The sequence below is a fragment of the Hippopotamus amphibius genome, chromosome 3, assembly GCF_030028045.1.
Source record: "Hippopotamus amphibius kiboko isolate mHipAmp2 chromosome 3, mHipAmp2.hap2, whole genome shotgun sequence".
Taxonomy (NCBI): Eukaryota; Metazoa; Chordata; class Mammalia; order Artiodactyla; family Hippopotamidae; genus Hippopotamus; species Hippopotamus amphibius.
Genome location: NC_080188.1, coordinates 121,655,998 through 121,671,813, shown reverse-complemented (window position 1 = coordinate 121,671,813; position 15,816 = coordinate 121,655,998). Strand labels below are relative to the sequence as shown.

The 15,816-nt window shown below is 40.7% G+C and overlaps 1 protein-coding gene and 1 pseudogene across 1 annotated transcript; one reads left to right on the top strand and one right to left on the bottom strand.

Annotated features, from left to right (window-relative positions):
• Positions 1 to 8,032: 8,032 nt before the first annotated feature.
• Positions 8,033 to 11,303, bottom strand: LOC130848772 (CCR4-NOT transcription complex subunit 1-like; the record flags this gene model as incomplete). Its single annotated transcript, XM_057727170.1, is given in 2 exon segments — positions 8,033 to 9,817; positions 9,819 to 11,303. Coding segments are annotated over 2 exon segments (3,270 nt in total), but the record flags the coding sequence as incomplete, so codon positions are not given.
• A 6-nt stretch (positions 11,304 to 11,309) lies between these two features.
• On the top strand, positions 11,310 to 13,391 carry LOC130848771 (CCR4-NOT transcription complex subunit 1-like; annotated as a pseudogene).
• The last annotated feature ends 2,425 nt before the right edge of the window (positions 13,392 to 15,816 follow it).

The window sequence follows — 15,816 nt, the reverse complement described above, 5'->3', positions numbered from 1 at the left end:
TTACAGGCCAATATTACTGATGAATATAGATGCAAAAATCCTCAACAAAATACTAGCTAACAGAATCCAACAGCACATTAAAAAGATCATACACCATGATCAAGTGGCATTTATCCCTGGAATCAAGGAATCTTCAATATATGCAAATCAATCAATGTGATACATCATATTAACAAATTGAAGGATAACCATATGATAATCTCAATAGATGCGGAAAACCTTTTGACAAAATTCAACAATCATTTATGATAAAAACTCTACAGAAAGTGGGCATAGAAGCAATTTACCTCAACATAATAAAAGCCATATATGACAGACCAACAGCCAACATCATTCTAAATGATGAAAAACAGAAAGCTTTCCCTCTAAAAACAAGAAGACAAAGGTGCCAACTCTCACCACTAGTATTCAACATAGTTCTGGAAATTTTAGCCACAGCAATCAGAGAAGAAAATGAAATAAAAGGAATCCAAATTGGAAAAGAAGTAAAATTGTCACTCCTTGCTGATGACATGGTATTATACATAGAAAACCCTAAAGACTCTTCCTCACAACTGATAGCACTTATCGAAGGATTTACTAAAGTAGCAGGATACAAAATGAATGCACAGACACCTGTTGCATTCCTGTACACTAACAACAAAAGATCAGAAAGGGAAATTAAGGAAACACTCCCACTTAGCATTGCAACAGAAAGAATAAAATACCTAGGAATAAACCTGCCTAAAGAGGCAAAGGAGCTGTACGCAGAAAACTATAAGACACCGATGAAAGAAATCAAAGATGATACAGAGAGATATAGGGACATACAATATTATTGGATTGGCAAAATCAACATTGCGAAAATGACTGTATAACCCAAAGCAATTTACAGATTCAGCACAAACTCTATCAAATTACCACTGGCATTTTGCACACAACTATAGAAAGAAATTTTATGATATGCATTGCAAAGCAAAAGATCGGGAATAGCCAAAGCAATCTTGAGAGGGAAAGACGGAGCTGGAAGAATCAGGCTCCTTGACTTCAAACTATATTACAACGGTATAGTGACCAAGACAGTATGGTATTGGCACAAAATCAGAAATATAGATCAATGGAACAGAATAGAGAGTCCAGAGATAAACCCACACACATATGGGCTTCTTATCTTTGACAAAGTAGGCAAGAATATACAATGGAAAAAAAAGCCTCTTCAATAAATGGTGCTGGGAAAATTGGACAGCTACATGTAAAAGAATGAACTTAGAACACTTCCTAACACCACACACAAAAATAAACTCTACATGAACTAAAGACCTAAACCTAAGGCCAGACACTATAAAACTCTTAGAGGAAAACATAGGCAGAACACTATTTGACATACATCAAAGCAAAATCCTTTTTGGTCCACCTCCTAGAATAATGAAAATAAAAACATGATTAAACAAATGAGACCTAAAGAAACTTAAAAGCTTCTGCACAGCAAAAGAAATCTTAAGCAAGACAAGAAGACAACCCTCAGAGTGGGAGAAAATACTTGCCAAGGAAGCAAGTGACAAAGGATTAATTTCCAAAATATAGAAGCATCTTAGGTAGCTTAATACCAAAAATCAAATAATCGAATCCAAAAATGGGCAGAAGATCTAAATAGACATTTCTCCAAAGAAGTCAAGCATATGGGCGACAAACACATGAAAAGATGCTCAGCATGTGTAATCATTGGAGAAATGCAAGTCAAAGCCACAATGATGTATCATCTCACACCGGTCAGAATGGCCATCGTCAAAAATTCAAGAAACAACAAATGCTGTAAAGTGTGTGGAGAAAAGGGAAGCCTTCTGCACTGTTGGTGGGAATGTAAACTGGTACAGCCACTATGGAAAACAGTATAGAGGTTCCTTGATAAACTAAAGGTAAAAGTAGCATGTGACCCAGCAATTCCACTCCTGGGCATATACCCTGAGAAAACCATAATCCAGAAAGAAACAGGTACCGCATTGTTCATTGCAGCACTATTTTCAGTAGCCAGGACATGGAATCAACCTAAATGCCGATCAACAGATGAATGAATAAATTAGATGTGGCACATATATACAAAGGAGTATTACTCAGCCATAAAAATGAATGAAACTGAGTTATTTGTAGGGAGATGGATGGACCTAGCGTGTGTCATAGAGAGGGAAATAAATCAGAAAGAAAAACCAAATACTATATGCTAACATATATATGGAATCTTAAAGAAATGGTAGTGATGAACCCAGTGAGAGGGCAAAATTTAATATGCAGATGTAGTGAATGGACTTGGGAACATGCGGTGGGGGGCAAAGGCGAAGCTGGGACAAAATGAGAGAGTAGCATTTACATATATACTCTATCAAATGTAAAATAGATAGCTGGTATGAAGCTGCTGCATAATACAGAGAGATCAACTCAATGATGGGTGATAGCTTAAGCGGTGGGATGAGGGAACAGAGTCATGGGAGGGAGGGGATATGTGGATATAAATATAAATACAAATGATTCACTTTAGTGTACAGCAAAAACTGGCACAGCATTGTAAAGCAATTATACTCCAATAAAGAGCTTTAAAAAAAAAAAGTAAGTGGTGGTGAAGTCATTTACATAGGGCAGTTTTCCACGTTTTCTTTACCTTTGGCCAATTATCTGGTTTCTTTCTTTACACCTGACCTGTCCCAGGACTCTCCCCATCATGCGTGCACAACTTTTTTCCCAGATGGATTTCAGCCCAAAGGCCTATGGGAAAGGCTTACCATGACATATTATGGGGTAGCTCCTTCTGACCTCCAAAGAGCCTTTCTGTGTATGTGTAATGTCTCCCTTGCCTCAAGGATGGGGAGTGTATCATCTCTGGATCTCTTAACAGGGTTTATCCCCTCTCTGACAAGGCCAGAAAAGTGTCCACTTTCAGTTATTTACCTTATTCGTGTTGCTATTTCTCATATCAAAGTGCAGATATCAAAAATATAGACAGGAGTCTGGTCGTAAATACGTAGTCGTGGAGCCCATTTGTCTCTTGCCTAAGGAAATGCAAACAGTGGGCTGGTAATGAATGCCTGGGCTCAAGCTCATCTTCTTCTCTGCCTCATGAAGGGTAAACAGGAGGCCAGTTGTAAATGCCTAGCCTGGAGCCTATCTATCTTTTACCTCAGTACGTCATATGCCAGGTAGGCTGGGGAGGATGCTCTGCCGATGTCTGCTCATTTTTGACTATTGTATCAACCTCTATGAGTGTACACATTCAAGAGCAGTCCAGGAGAAATTTATGAATGTGTATACTCTTCTCCTTGACTCTGAGGTTTTTTTTCCTACGTTCTTACATGCTTGTTAACTCCGGCTCTCCCTTTCTTTCTTTCTTTCTTTCTTTCTTTCTTTCTTTCTTTCTTTCTTTCTTTCTTTCTTTCTTTCTTTCTTTCTTTCTTTCTTTCTTTCTTTCTCTCTCTCTCTCTCTCTCTCTCTCTCTCTCTCTTTCTTTCTTTCTTTCTTTCTTTCTTTCTTTCTTTCTTTCTTTTCTCTCTTTCTCTCTTTCTCCTTTCTTTTTTCTCTTTCTTTGTTTCTATCATTCTTTCTTTTTTCCTTCTTTCTACCTCCCTTCCTCCTTTTTTCCTTCCTTCCTTCCTTTCCTTCCTTCCGTTAACCTCAGAAGACCTATATGACCACCAAGGCATACTCTTTACTGCTTTTACTCCCCTCCCACTGACCCTCACAAGTGCTGAAACTTTATTCCCAACTTATACCTAGCATAACTCCTGCTCATCATCAACACCCTTAGGGACATCTTCTGTTCCATTTCTTTGTGAATTTTTTGGCATTGATACCTGGTTGGGAGACTACTTTGGAAGGGATAGCATCTAAAATCATAAGTGCCAAACTTGACCACATTGCGTGGTTAATTTGGACTTAAGAGGAGAATTTTGGATAGCTCAGGAGTTAGAGATGTCATTTCAGGCTTGCCTGAAGTGGGCCAGGCTGCATCAATCCCAACCAATACTGCTCTGGGCCATATACTACAGGATTGGGAAAGATTTGAACAACAGGAATTAAATGGAAAAATCTTAGTAATTTATGTCACCAGGTTTGGCCACAATATAAGTTAAGAAATTTAAAATGGAGTGAAGTACCCTATGTTCAATTTTTCATGGCCTTGTATCTAGGCAATGGATCCCCAAAGGAATTTAAGGCATGTGTAACTCAGAAGGATAACTTCAGGAAGGACACAGAGGACAGTTTAACTTACAGACCCTACAGGGCCTTGGATCCTGAGTAATAGTGGGTCTCTCCTCCCTTGAGGTTCAAGCCCTTTTAGCTATGCATTTTCTAACCAGTCTGCCCCAAAATTCAGGCACAAAATTCAAGAAACAACTGCTGGTCCTCAGACTCTGATGAACGATTTGTTCCAAATGGCTTAATTTGGTTTTCATTTACAGGGATATGGTGCAAAAGGCTGAATGCAGCCAGAAAAATATGCAAATGGCTCAAATGATGGTCATGGTTTTGTCTGCTCAGAATCTACCAAAGGGGAAGCTGACTTTTCAGGGCAATATGGCCCTGGCAGACCAGAAGGACTATGGTTACCCATAAAAAGTCAGTGAACCCTGTGTGGACAAAAGGGGCACTGAGGGAAGATTGTGATTGATGTGCCCTTTGCAGACAGCCAGGGATTGGAAGAGGGAATGCCCAAGAGACCAGAGAGTGACTGAGGCCTCTTGGCCATTGATGGTTTTGCAATCAGAAGACTGTGGGTGCCCAAGGCCAGAAGTGGCTCTGACTAGAGCTACCATGTATATAACTAATGTCGAGCCATCAGTGGTCATTGTTGTGGTGGCTCACTTGATAGAATATCTTATAGACATTGGTACAACCTTTTCAGTCTTAACCAAAAGTATTGGGAAACTTAGCTGTCATAAGGAAAACATAATGGGGTTGTCAGGGAAGAGATAGGGACATTTTCCTGGATCACCTTTTGTGTAAGATCAATGGCCATCTGTTTTTTACATTCATTTCTTTTTATGCCTGCTGGACCCATCCCTTTAATGGAAGGAGATTTATTAACTGAGTTAGGGACCACTCTGTTTCTTGAGGGGGAAGGAAACTACACACATCACAAAATGATTCTAACAAAAAGCAAAAAGAAATGGATAAACTCTGAAGCTAAAATAGAAACCTTAGTGACGACTGTGGATTGTGGAATATCAAGTTTCCAGCCTTGACTAAATATATCCAGCCAGTGATTATTAAATAAAAAGGGCAAAGTTGGATAACCTGGAAGAAATGGATAAATTCTTAGAAAAGTACAATCCTCCAAGACTGAACCAGGAAGAAATAGAAAATAGGAACAGACCAATCACAAGTACGGAAATTGAGACTGTGATTAAAAATCTCCTAACAAACTAAAGCCCAGGGCCAGGTTGATTCACAGGTGAATTCTACCAAACATTTTGAGAAGAGCTAACACCTATCCTTCTCAAATTCTTCCAAAATATAGCAGGAAGAGGAACACTCCCAAACTCATTCTATGAGGCCACCATCACCCTGATACCAAAACCAGGCAAAGATGTCACAGAAAAAGAACATTACAGGCCAATATCACTGATGAATATAGATGCAAAAATCCTCAACAAAATATTTGGAAACAGACTCCAACAGCACATTAAAAAGATCATACACCATGATCAAGTGGGATTTATTCCTGGAATGCAAGGATTCTTCAATACACACAAATCAATCAAAGTGATACCTCATATTAATAAATTGAAGGATAAAAACCATATGATAATCTCAATATATGCAGAAAAAACTTTTGATAAAATTCAACATCCATTTTTGATAAAAACTCTCCAGAAAATGGGCACAGAAGGAAATTACCTCAACATAATAAAAGCCATATGTGACAAACCAACAGCCAACATTGTTCTATATGGTGAAAAACTGAAAGGATTCCCTCTAAGAACAAGAACAAGACAAGGGTGCCAACTCTCACCACTATTATTCAACATAGTTCTGGAACTTTTAGCCACAGCAATCAGAGAAGAAAATTAAATAAAAGGAAACCAAATTGGAAAAGAAGTAAAATTGTCACTCTTTGCAGATGACATGATATTATACATAGAGAACCCTGAAGATGCTACCAGAAAACTGCTAGCACTAATCGATGAATTTAGTAAAGTAGCAGGATACAAAATTAATGCACAGAAATCTCTTGCATTCCTCTACACTAACAATGAAAGAGCAAAAAGAGAAATTAAGGAAGCTCTCCCATTTACCATTGCAACAAAAAGAATAAAATAGCTAGGAATAAACCTGCCTAAGGAGGCAAATGGCCATCATCAAAAATCTAGAAACAATAAATGTCGGAGAGGGTGTGGAGAAAAGGGAACTCTCCTGCACTGTTGGTGGGAATATAAGCTGGTACAGCCACTATGGAAAACAGTTTGGAGGTTCCTTAAAAAACTAAAAATAGAACTACTGTATGATCCAGTAATCCCACTACTAGGCATATACACAGAGAAAACCATAATCCAAAAAGAAACATGTACCATAATGTTCATTGCAGCACTATTTACAATAGCCAGGATGTGGAAGAAACCTAAATGCCAATAAACAGATGAATGGATAAAGAAGATGTGGCACATGTATACAATGGAATATTACTCAGCCATAAAGAGGAATGAAATGGAGCTATATGTAATGAGGTGCATAGACCTAGAGACTATCAAAGAGAGCAAAGTAAGCCAGAAAGAGAAAAGCAGATACTGTATGCTAACTCATATATATGGAATCTGAAGAAATGGTACTGATGAACCCAGTGACAGGGCAAGAGTAGAGATACAGATGTAGAGAATGGACTTGAGGACATGGGGCTAGGGTGGGGGGTGGGGAGCAAAGGGGAAGCTTGGATGAAATGAGAGAGTAGCATGGACATAGATACACTACCAAGTGTAAAATAAATAGCTAGTGGGAAGTTGCTGTATAACAAAGGGAGATCAACTCGATGATGGGTGATGCTTTAGAAGGCCAGGACAGGGAGGTTGGGAGGGAGTCGTGGGATGGAGGGGATATGGGGATATATGTATAAATACAGCTGATTCACTTTTGTGTACCTCAAATCTGGTACAAGAGTGTAAAGCAATTATATTCCAATAAAGAGCTTAAAAAAATAAAAAGGGCTATATAGTGTCTAAGTATAAGGTACAGATTTCTTAAACCTAGGGAAGATACTCAAAAATGTTTGTAAATAGATTACCAAAATAAGAGGGCACTGGTCTGACTAAGCTAACCATATCTGATATTCATGGCCTGACAGGAATTTTGGAAAAGGCTTTATCCCCAAAGCTAAATGAGGAAAAGTAAGTGTTCCAACATAGGTGAATGGGTATGTCAGGTATTCAATATCATTGAGTTAACCACCCAATTCTTTGAAAAAAAAAAACAAAAACAAATCTGTCCTTGTTTTGCAAATGTAGTCTTTACAGGACAATGAGTGTGTCTCCAAAAGTCATCCAAAGCCCACCAATCCTTTGACCACTTATCAAACCTTCCCTATTTATCCTAAGAGGCCTGTAAGTATTTTTCTGAAGTAAACAAATTTATTTGTCCATTTATTGGCTGCATTGGGTCTCTGCTGCTGCCCACAGGCTTTGTCCAGTTTTGGCGAAAAGGGGCTACTCTTCATTACGGTGCGCTGTCTTCTCAGTGTGATGGTTTATGTTGTTGTGGACCCCAGGCTCTCCAGGTGTGGGCTCAGTAGTTGTAGCTCACAGGCTATAAAGTACAGCCTTAGTAGTTGTGGTGCGTGGGCTTAGTTGTTCCATGGCACACAGAATCTTACTGGACCAGGGTTCGAACCCCTGTCTCCTCCATGGTGCAGATTCTTAACCACTGCACCACCAGGGAATTTAAGAGGCTTGTAAGTATTAAATAAAGGGGCAACAAAATCAAACTAGGAGGAACTGGGTTGTACCTTTGAGATGCAAATGTCCTATTAGGTGTCCTCAGGAATGCTTATCTCTGCTACCTTTTATACATGCAAATTTTAAAAAAGAGGATAGCAAAGTAGAAGGTGGGCATCAGCACCACTGGTGGCATCTAGTAAGCCCTCTACAGCCTTCTGCAGCAATCCAAGAGCAGCTATGGCATACCGAGAGTTTCGAGATAATACTAAAACCTCCAAAAGACTTCTAAGAGCCTGAGCTTGAGGGTTCATGGCCAAAGCTGGTGGGATGCTGTGAAGGTGCTGCTCCAGTTCTGTAATGCACTTGTCATAAATCTGAGCTACATCATCTGTTGCCCAAGCTTGCTTCATGGGCTGAGCTAAAAATCCTGTGGGCTGACTTAAATCATCTGTAGGCAAGCAGCCAGGCACATTGCGTGTAAACTCTTCATAAACAGCCAATTGCTTTGGGTGCACCCCACCAACTTTCAGCCTGATTTGCTCTGGCATCCTCTCAGCTTGGTATGTTAACACAACAGGATCGCAGTACCTGTGCCCTTCTTGCCTAGCATTTTTCCTCAGCTCCAATTCAGTTGCTATTCTCTTGTCCATCTCAGGGCCTGCTTTTTCTACTGCAGGCTTCTGAATAAAACAGCAAGCTAATTCACAATTGTCCTGAGCTAACTGAGAAGCTGCCTGATCCATCATTTCCCTTTGTTGTGGGGATGCAGTAAGAAGGGCTGAGGCAAAACTGTTTTTCAGGTTGGTAGATATGCTCATGAGTAAAGGTTCCCTGCAAGTAATCATAGCCATTCCAGCTGTCAAGTTACACATCATGGGATGAGCTGCTGTTCGCATTCGAGATTCCTCAGAACCCAGGGCAAAATCTTTCCTGACTATTTGCTCAGAAGTAGTCATGGCAATCTTAATTGATCAATCCACCACAGGATGGACAAGCTCCTGGATGGCACGTTCAATTGCTTGGCGCATGCACTGCTTCAACTGTGGGTGGGCCTGAAACAACGGAATTATTGGGTTTAGAGTAATGTGCGGTGCCAGGCCCGCGAGGGAATAGACATTGATGTCGTGGTAACTGTACTGTGGCTGTGGTGGAACCATGGCTGTACAGGTGGTACTGGTAGCTGGTGTTGTAGAAGCTGTTGTGGTTGTGATGGGAGGGAGCTCTTCTGGCTGCTTGACATCTTTCTCTGGAGCAGAGAGTTGCTCATCTAAGTTCTTTAGGTGATCTTTACCCTTTAGGAGGTTTCCAGGTTTTAGCTCATTGATGTCTAATGCAAGATTCTTGCAGGAGACCTCAATCTCAAACTTCCAGTTTAACTTTAAGTCATGCTCCTGATGTAGCTCAGCTAATACATTCAAAATTGCCATTGTCCAGGGGTTAGGCGGCCTAAAAACCATGCTACGAGTGCTAGATTCTAAGCCTTTGGCAACAAAGGGGACCACGTAGAGCAACCTTTGCTGTCCTTTAACATAAGCCTCTAGCAGCAAAGATTTTACATCCAAGTCAGTGTGTAAGATGGGTTTATTTTTAGCTAGTGTGATCATTCCTAGCCAACGTCCCAAGTTCTTCAGCAAAGAATGATCAGAGGAATTGGCTGCAGCTTTACCTGAGGTCAGGGGAACTTTGATGTTTCTAAAGGTCTCATTCAGAGCCATCTTATTCAATTCAAGATTCTTCAGCGTATCAAGGACGTTTGAATACAGGCTGTGAAAGTTTGGCTCAATACTGACTCTCTTCATAACCAGGTATTGCGAAACCCAAGGCATAAATTCTTCCTTCACAGCTTCCTTTAGTTCTTCAACCTTTTGTATCATATTTGACTGGGAGAGGTTGTTGAAGATAAAAGCAATTTTCTCTTGGATATTTTTCTGGGGGCTCTACAATTCTCTCAGTTTGATCTGTGGCCACAAGCAATGTATCAATATTTGTAGTATTAATAGAAGGTGGTACATCTTTCTTAAAGCTGACTCCAGTTGGCCTGGTGACTGTTTTAGCAACAGTGGTGGTTGTTGAGGTGGTTACCATAGTGCTAACCTGACCAGCAGGGGGAGCTTTTGCTGGAACCTGGGGCTGGGCCTGGGCTTGAGCCAGTGCAATACTTCCAGGGGTTGTGATAGAGCCCTGCATTTTCACAGGAGGATCTCTAGATTGCTGTCCATACTTGATATACGCCTGCAAATGATGTAGAAATTGCATAAAGTGACTGATCAAAGCCAAGTTCTGACAATACTGGAGATAGTCCTTCAATCTATTTTTAAATCTATCTAGTGCAGCAATCCCAAAATAATACATTTTGGATCCAAAAGGCTTGCGTAAGGCTTCAAGAACATATCGTAGGGCCAAACCTAGTGCCATGTAAGTGACCAGTCCTTTTTCAATTATCCCACCGAACAGGCAGGCTGTTATATGTAAATCTTTATCAGGGTACTGGGGGAAGAACCGATATTCTTCGAACAAGTTCCTTAGCATACAGTTAGATACTTCTCGTTCTCTCTTTATGGTAGAATCTTTAAACCTCTGGAGCATTTCTAATACCTCATCAACAGACATGGTTGGATGTGGTGGGTGATTATATATTCTCTAGAAATAGCTGTTTGCTTCATCATCTATCTCTTTACTAGAGTGCTGATTTGCCTCTGGCCACACCTGAGACAAGTCCATCTGCTGGAATGTAGGCTGGTTCAGTCCAGAGGTGCCCAGTTTCCTCTGTACAAAAGGATCATTATTCACCACAGGGAGTCCAAGAGCCCCAGTTCCTATACCAATCAGGCTGCCTGTGCCAAGACCACCTACTGGAAGCTGTGATGAAAGTCCTCCAATACCACTGAATGCAGTTGTCTGATTTGGAGTTGAAAGGGGTGGAAATGCTTTTGCTGGTAACTGTGGGGTACTGAATGCAGAACCCAAGTTTGGAGGAAAGCCCTGCATAGTCTGGGTGTGAGGGGCAGCTGAACCACCTATACTAAGAGATGCCATTCCAGCAAGAGGGTCAATCTGAACAGGAGAAATGGCATCTAAACTGCTAGCACTAGCAGGGCATCCTTTTGGCATAACTCCAGGTGGTGGTTGTCTGGCCTTGTTCATAACATTATTGCAATTGGCTACCATGGTGAGGATGGTTTCTGATAACTCCTGAGAAACACTGCCTGCACAAGCTTGTACACAGGCCAACATTGTTGCCAGAGTTTCTGGAGGAAGCTGAGCACTTTTGGGCTAATCTTTCTCTGGGGCAAGTCCACCCAAAATAGAAGGACACTGTCTCTTTAAAAAAGTCATACACGCCTGGATAAAAGGCTCTCCATGCTCTCGAATTTTATCTGTGAGCCACTTGTCAAGTTTGAGGTATTCACAACGTGCCACCTCTTGGTCCTAAAAGCTCTTCAAGATGGCCGGGCATATGGGTCTCCGTGGTGTAACAAACAGATCACGAGGTGCCTAATTGAGTGTGGGGATGAATATAATGTGGAGGCAGTGGAGTTGCTAATTGGCAATCATTTGGTCAACATGCAACAGTATGATCTTCACCTAGCTCCGTCAATGGAGAATGGTTTAAACTACATGGCTGTGGCATTTGCTATGCAGTTGGTAAAAATCCTGCTGGTGGATGAAAGGAGTGTTGCCCATGTTACCGAGGCAGATCTGTTCCACACCACTGAAACCCTCATGAGGATTAATGCTCACTCCAGAGGCAATGCTCCTGAAGGACTGCCCCAGCTGATGAAAGTAGTGCGAGCCAACTGTGAAGCAATGATTGATCGTGCTCATGGAGGCCCTAACTTTATGATGCATTCTGGGATCTCTCAAGCCTCAGAGTATGATGATCCTCCAGGCCTGAGGGAGAAGGCAGAGTATCTTCTGAGGGAATGGGTGAATCTCTACCATTCAGCAGTACCAAAGCTTTCTCTGCATTTGTTGGACAGATGCACCAGCAAGGAATCCTGAAGACTGATGACCTCATAACAAGGCTCTTTCGTCTGTGTACTGAAATGTGTGTTGAAATCAGTTATCGGGCTCAGGCAGAGCAGTAGCACAATCCTGCCGCTAATCCCACCATGATCCGAGCCAAATGCTATCACAGCCTGGATGCCTTTGTCCGACTCATTGCACTGCTAGTAAAGCACTCAGGGGAGCCACCAACACTGTCATAAAGATTAATCTGCTGAATAAGGTCCTTGGTATAGTAGTAGGATTTCTCCTACAGGATCATGATGTTTGGCAAAGTGAATTGCAGCAGCTTCCCTACCATCGGATTTTTATCATGCTGCTCTTGGAACTCAATGCACCTGAGCATGTATTGGAAACCATTAATTTCCAGACCCTTACAGCTTTCTGCAACACATTCCACATCTTGAGGCCTACCAAAGCTCCTGGCTTTGTGTATGCTTGGCTTGAACTGATCTCCCATCGGAACTTATTGCAAGAATGCTGGCACATACACCACAGCAGAAGGGATGGCCTATGTATGCACAGCTATTGATTGATTTATTCAAATATTTAGCGCCTTTCCTTAGAAATGTGGAACTCACCAAACCTATGCAAATCCTCTACAAGGACACTTTAAAAGTGCTGCTGGTTCTTTTGCATGATTTCCATGAGTTCCTTTGTGATTACCATTATGGATTCTGTGATGTGATCCCACCTAATTGTATCCAGCTAAGAAATCTGATCCTGAGTGCCTTCCCAAGAAATATGAGACTCCCAGACCCATTGACTCCTAATCTGAAGGTGGATATGTTGAGTGAAATTAACATCACACCCCGGATTCTCACCAATTTTACTGGAGTGATGCCACCTCAGTTCAAAAAGGATTTGGATTCCTATCTTAAAACTCAATCACGCATCACTTTTCTGTCTGATCTGCGCAGCAACCTACAGGTATCCAGTGAGCCTGATAATTGCTACAACCTCCCGCTCATTAATGCACTGGTGCTCTATGTAGGGACTCAGGCCATTGCACACATCCACAACAAGGGCAGCACACCTTCAATGAGCATGATCACCCACTCGGCTCACATGGACATCTTCCAGAACCTGGCTGTGGACTTGGACACTGAAGGTTGGTATCTCTTCTTGAATGCAATTGCAAATCAACTGCGGTATTCAAATAGCCACATGCACTACTTCAGCTGCACCATGCTGTACCTTTTTGCAGAGGCCAACACTGAAGCCATCCAAGAATAGATCACAAGGGTTCTTTTGGAATGGTTGATTGTGAATAGGCCACATCCTTGGGGTCTTCGTATTACCTTCATTGAGCTGATTAAAAATCCAGCGTTTAAGGTCTGGAACCATGAGTTTGTACACTCTGCCCCAGAAATTGAAAAGTTATTCCAGTCTTTTGCACAGTGCTGCATGGGACAAAAGCAGGCTCAGCAAGTAATGGAAGGGACAGGTGCCAGTTAGATGGAACCACATCTGTGTCGTAAATGTGTCAGCCTGGAGGTCGCACTGTACCAAGTTCATAAACTGGCTAAAGATCCTTTCAGCTCTTCCTGACTTTCCCAGCCCTTTGGTTCTTTGGTATCTGCCCCAGTTACTCTTTCGGTCAGCTTCCTGTCTATGTGGATATGTTCCAAATTTAAATGCATTTTTTTTGACTCTTGGCCAACATTTAGAAGATGCTGTGAATATCATTTTGAACTTGTGAAAATATATGAAAGAGGAAACCTTTGTCTGGAACTTCTTGGGTTTGTGCAAAATGTGTCCAAGGCAAGTAGATAAACTGGTACCTTCCCAGCTTATAATCAAAGGGCTGCTCATGCCATGCACTTGTCTGAGGGGGGCATAGCTCCATGTCTTCTGACATTCCTGGTGTCCCAAAGAATAGTAAGAAAGCCAGTTTAAATATAATATTATGTAACTTATTTTTTTAAAATATGGATGGGGACCTTGAACATCACAAATTTGTTAAAAATGTGGATGTGTAGAATTTGGTATGCCAGGGAACATGGGAAGAGTTCACAATTGAGATTCTGTGGGTTTTTATTTTGCATCTTCCCCAAATATAAAGCTGGATGCTGGGAGAGCATCATTTTCTCTTTTCTGCTGGAGAACACATCCCCTTGGGCCCTGTGAAACATTTCTTTTTATAAAGGGAAAACAAACCAGGCCTAAAGTTCCCCCATCTCTCTCCTGATAACTTGTAAATTGTGTGGAAAGGAACCAAATGTTATGAATTTCCCTTCCCCATTATCCCAATGAATGGCCATAAGACTAAGCTGAACAATAAAGTCAAAAGGACCAATACAGTCCTTTTTGTAAGAATTTTGAATGTTTTATAAATGTATTGGTCCATGTGTTGTATTTTGTAGCCTTCTTAGTTCTGGGCTTTAGCTTCCCTATTCTTGTATGTGTGTGCATACTGTAGTTAAACATTAAAGTCATCACACACACACACACACACATACACACAAAGAGGGTAGAGTCATTTAGAACTTGACTTTTCAAGGAAAGTAGAAATCCTAAGTGTCTTTTCTGTAAACACTAATAAAAAAGGTTTAGCCATCTAGATAGGTGGCCTCGATTTGTTCCATCTGCCAGAAGCCCAATTTGAATCCAACCTCTTGTAACTGATAGGTTTTATGTTGTTCCTGAATCAGGACTGAAATTTTGGACTGGGAAGTCTGAGGCCTCAGTGTTCGTTTGTGTTTGTGTGTTTATATGTATCTCTGTGTGTCATATATGTGTGGTATTGCAAAAAATTAATTGGTAAAAGAGCTCTATTTATTTGACTTACAGGAAATTCAGTGCTTATGTAAATACTTAGAAATAGAATATAATCTTGGTGGAATGTATTTCAGGTTCATGTCATCTGGAAAATATTCAGTACTATACTGATACCTCGTATTGAATGTGGCTTAACCTTGTTGATGTGATTAATATCGATGTGTCTTTAGAGTCATCCATATTGAGTGTCATACTTTTGTTGTACCTAGGTTTACTGAGGTCAAATAACACCTTATTGTGTTATAAATTTGTCAACAAGTAAAGTAACTCTATATGACAAAAGAAAAAAATCTTTTAAGGAAAGTAACATGTATGTTTTCAGTAAAAGAAGTTGAGAAGAATGTGAAAAAAGGTACTGAAAAGAGTTGTGCCAAATCAGGATTTTCTAAGATTGGAGTAAATTTCTTTGGTAAATGGATTTTGTTTGGAGGGGCCTGGGACAAGACTCAATTTGGTTCCTCCCTCCAAAGTTTTCTTGAAATGCTGATTTTATTAACAGGTAGTATGAGTGTCTCTGCCTTTAAGTGATCTGTATTTGCTTTTGAGGTCTTTTGTAACTTTCATTGAGGAATAAGTATTGTCTCACAGTGACCAATGAACTTATTTGAACAAGTGTTTTAAAAGCTTTTGACAAACTTCACAAATATCAAATTTTAATTAAGTTTCTTTTGAATTCCAGCTAACTGTGGGGTGCTTCAGAGAGCCCCTGAGGCATCTTAAAGAGAAATATTTAACTAGGATTATTTGGTATGTTGTGTAATCATTCATAATTTTGGTTATTGTAAAAAAGTTTATTGACTACACTCAATTGAGATGTTTAACCATGCCTTGTAAGTCTTCTGCCATTTATTGATATTTTTGTACTCTGATGCTGGTAGAAAAAGTGGTTCTTCATCAAGGACATTCATAGATAGGCTATGGAAACAACTAAAACAGTTCCACTCCAAGATGATGGCTATGTGAGGATTCCAGTGTATACTAACTTAAAACAAGGAGCTGTCCTGCCCTGGGGGTTCCTAGATCAGGCATCCAGAGATTTTTCTCCCTGACAGTTAGGGTCAATGACCCTATTCAGCCTTGAGATGGTTACAGGGGATGGATCATTGCCCTTCTGCTTCCCAGAAGAATATGAGAGTAG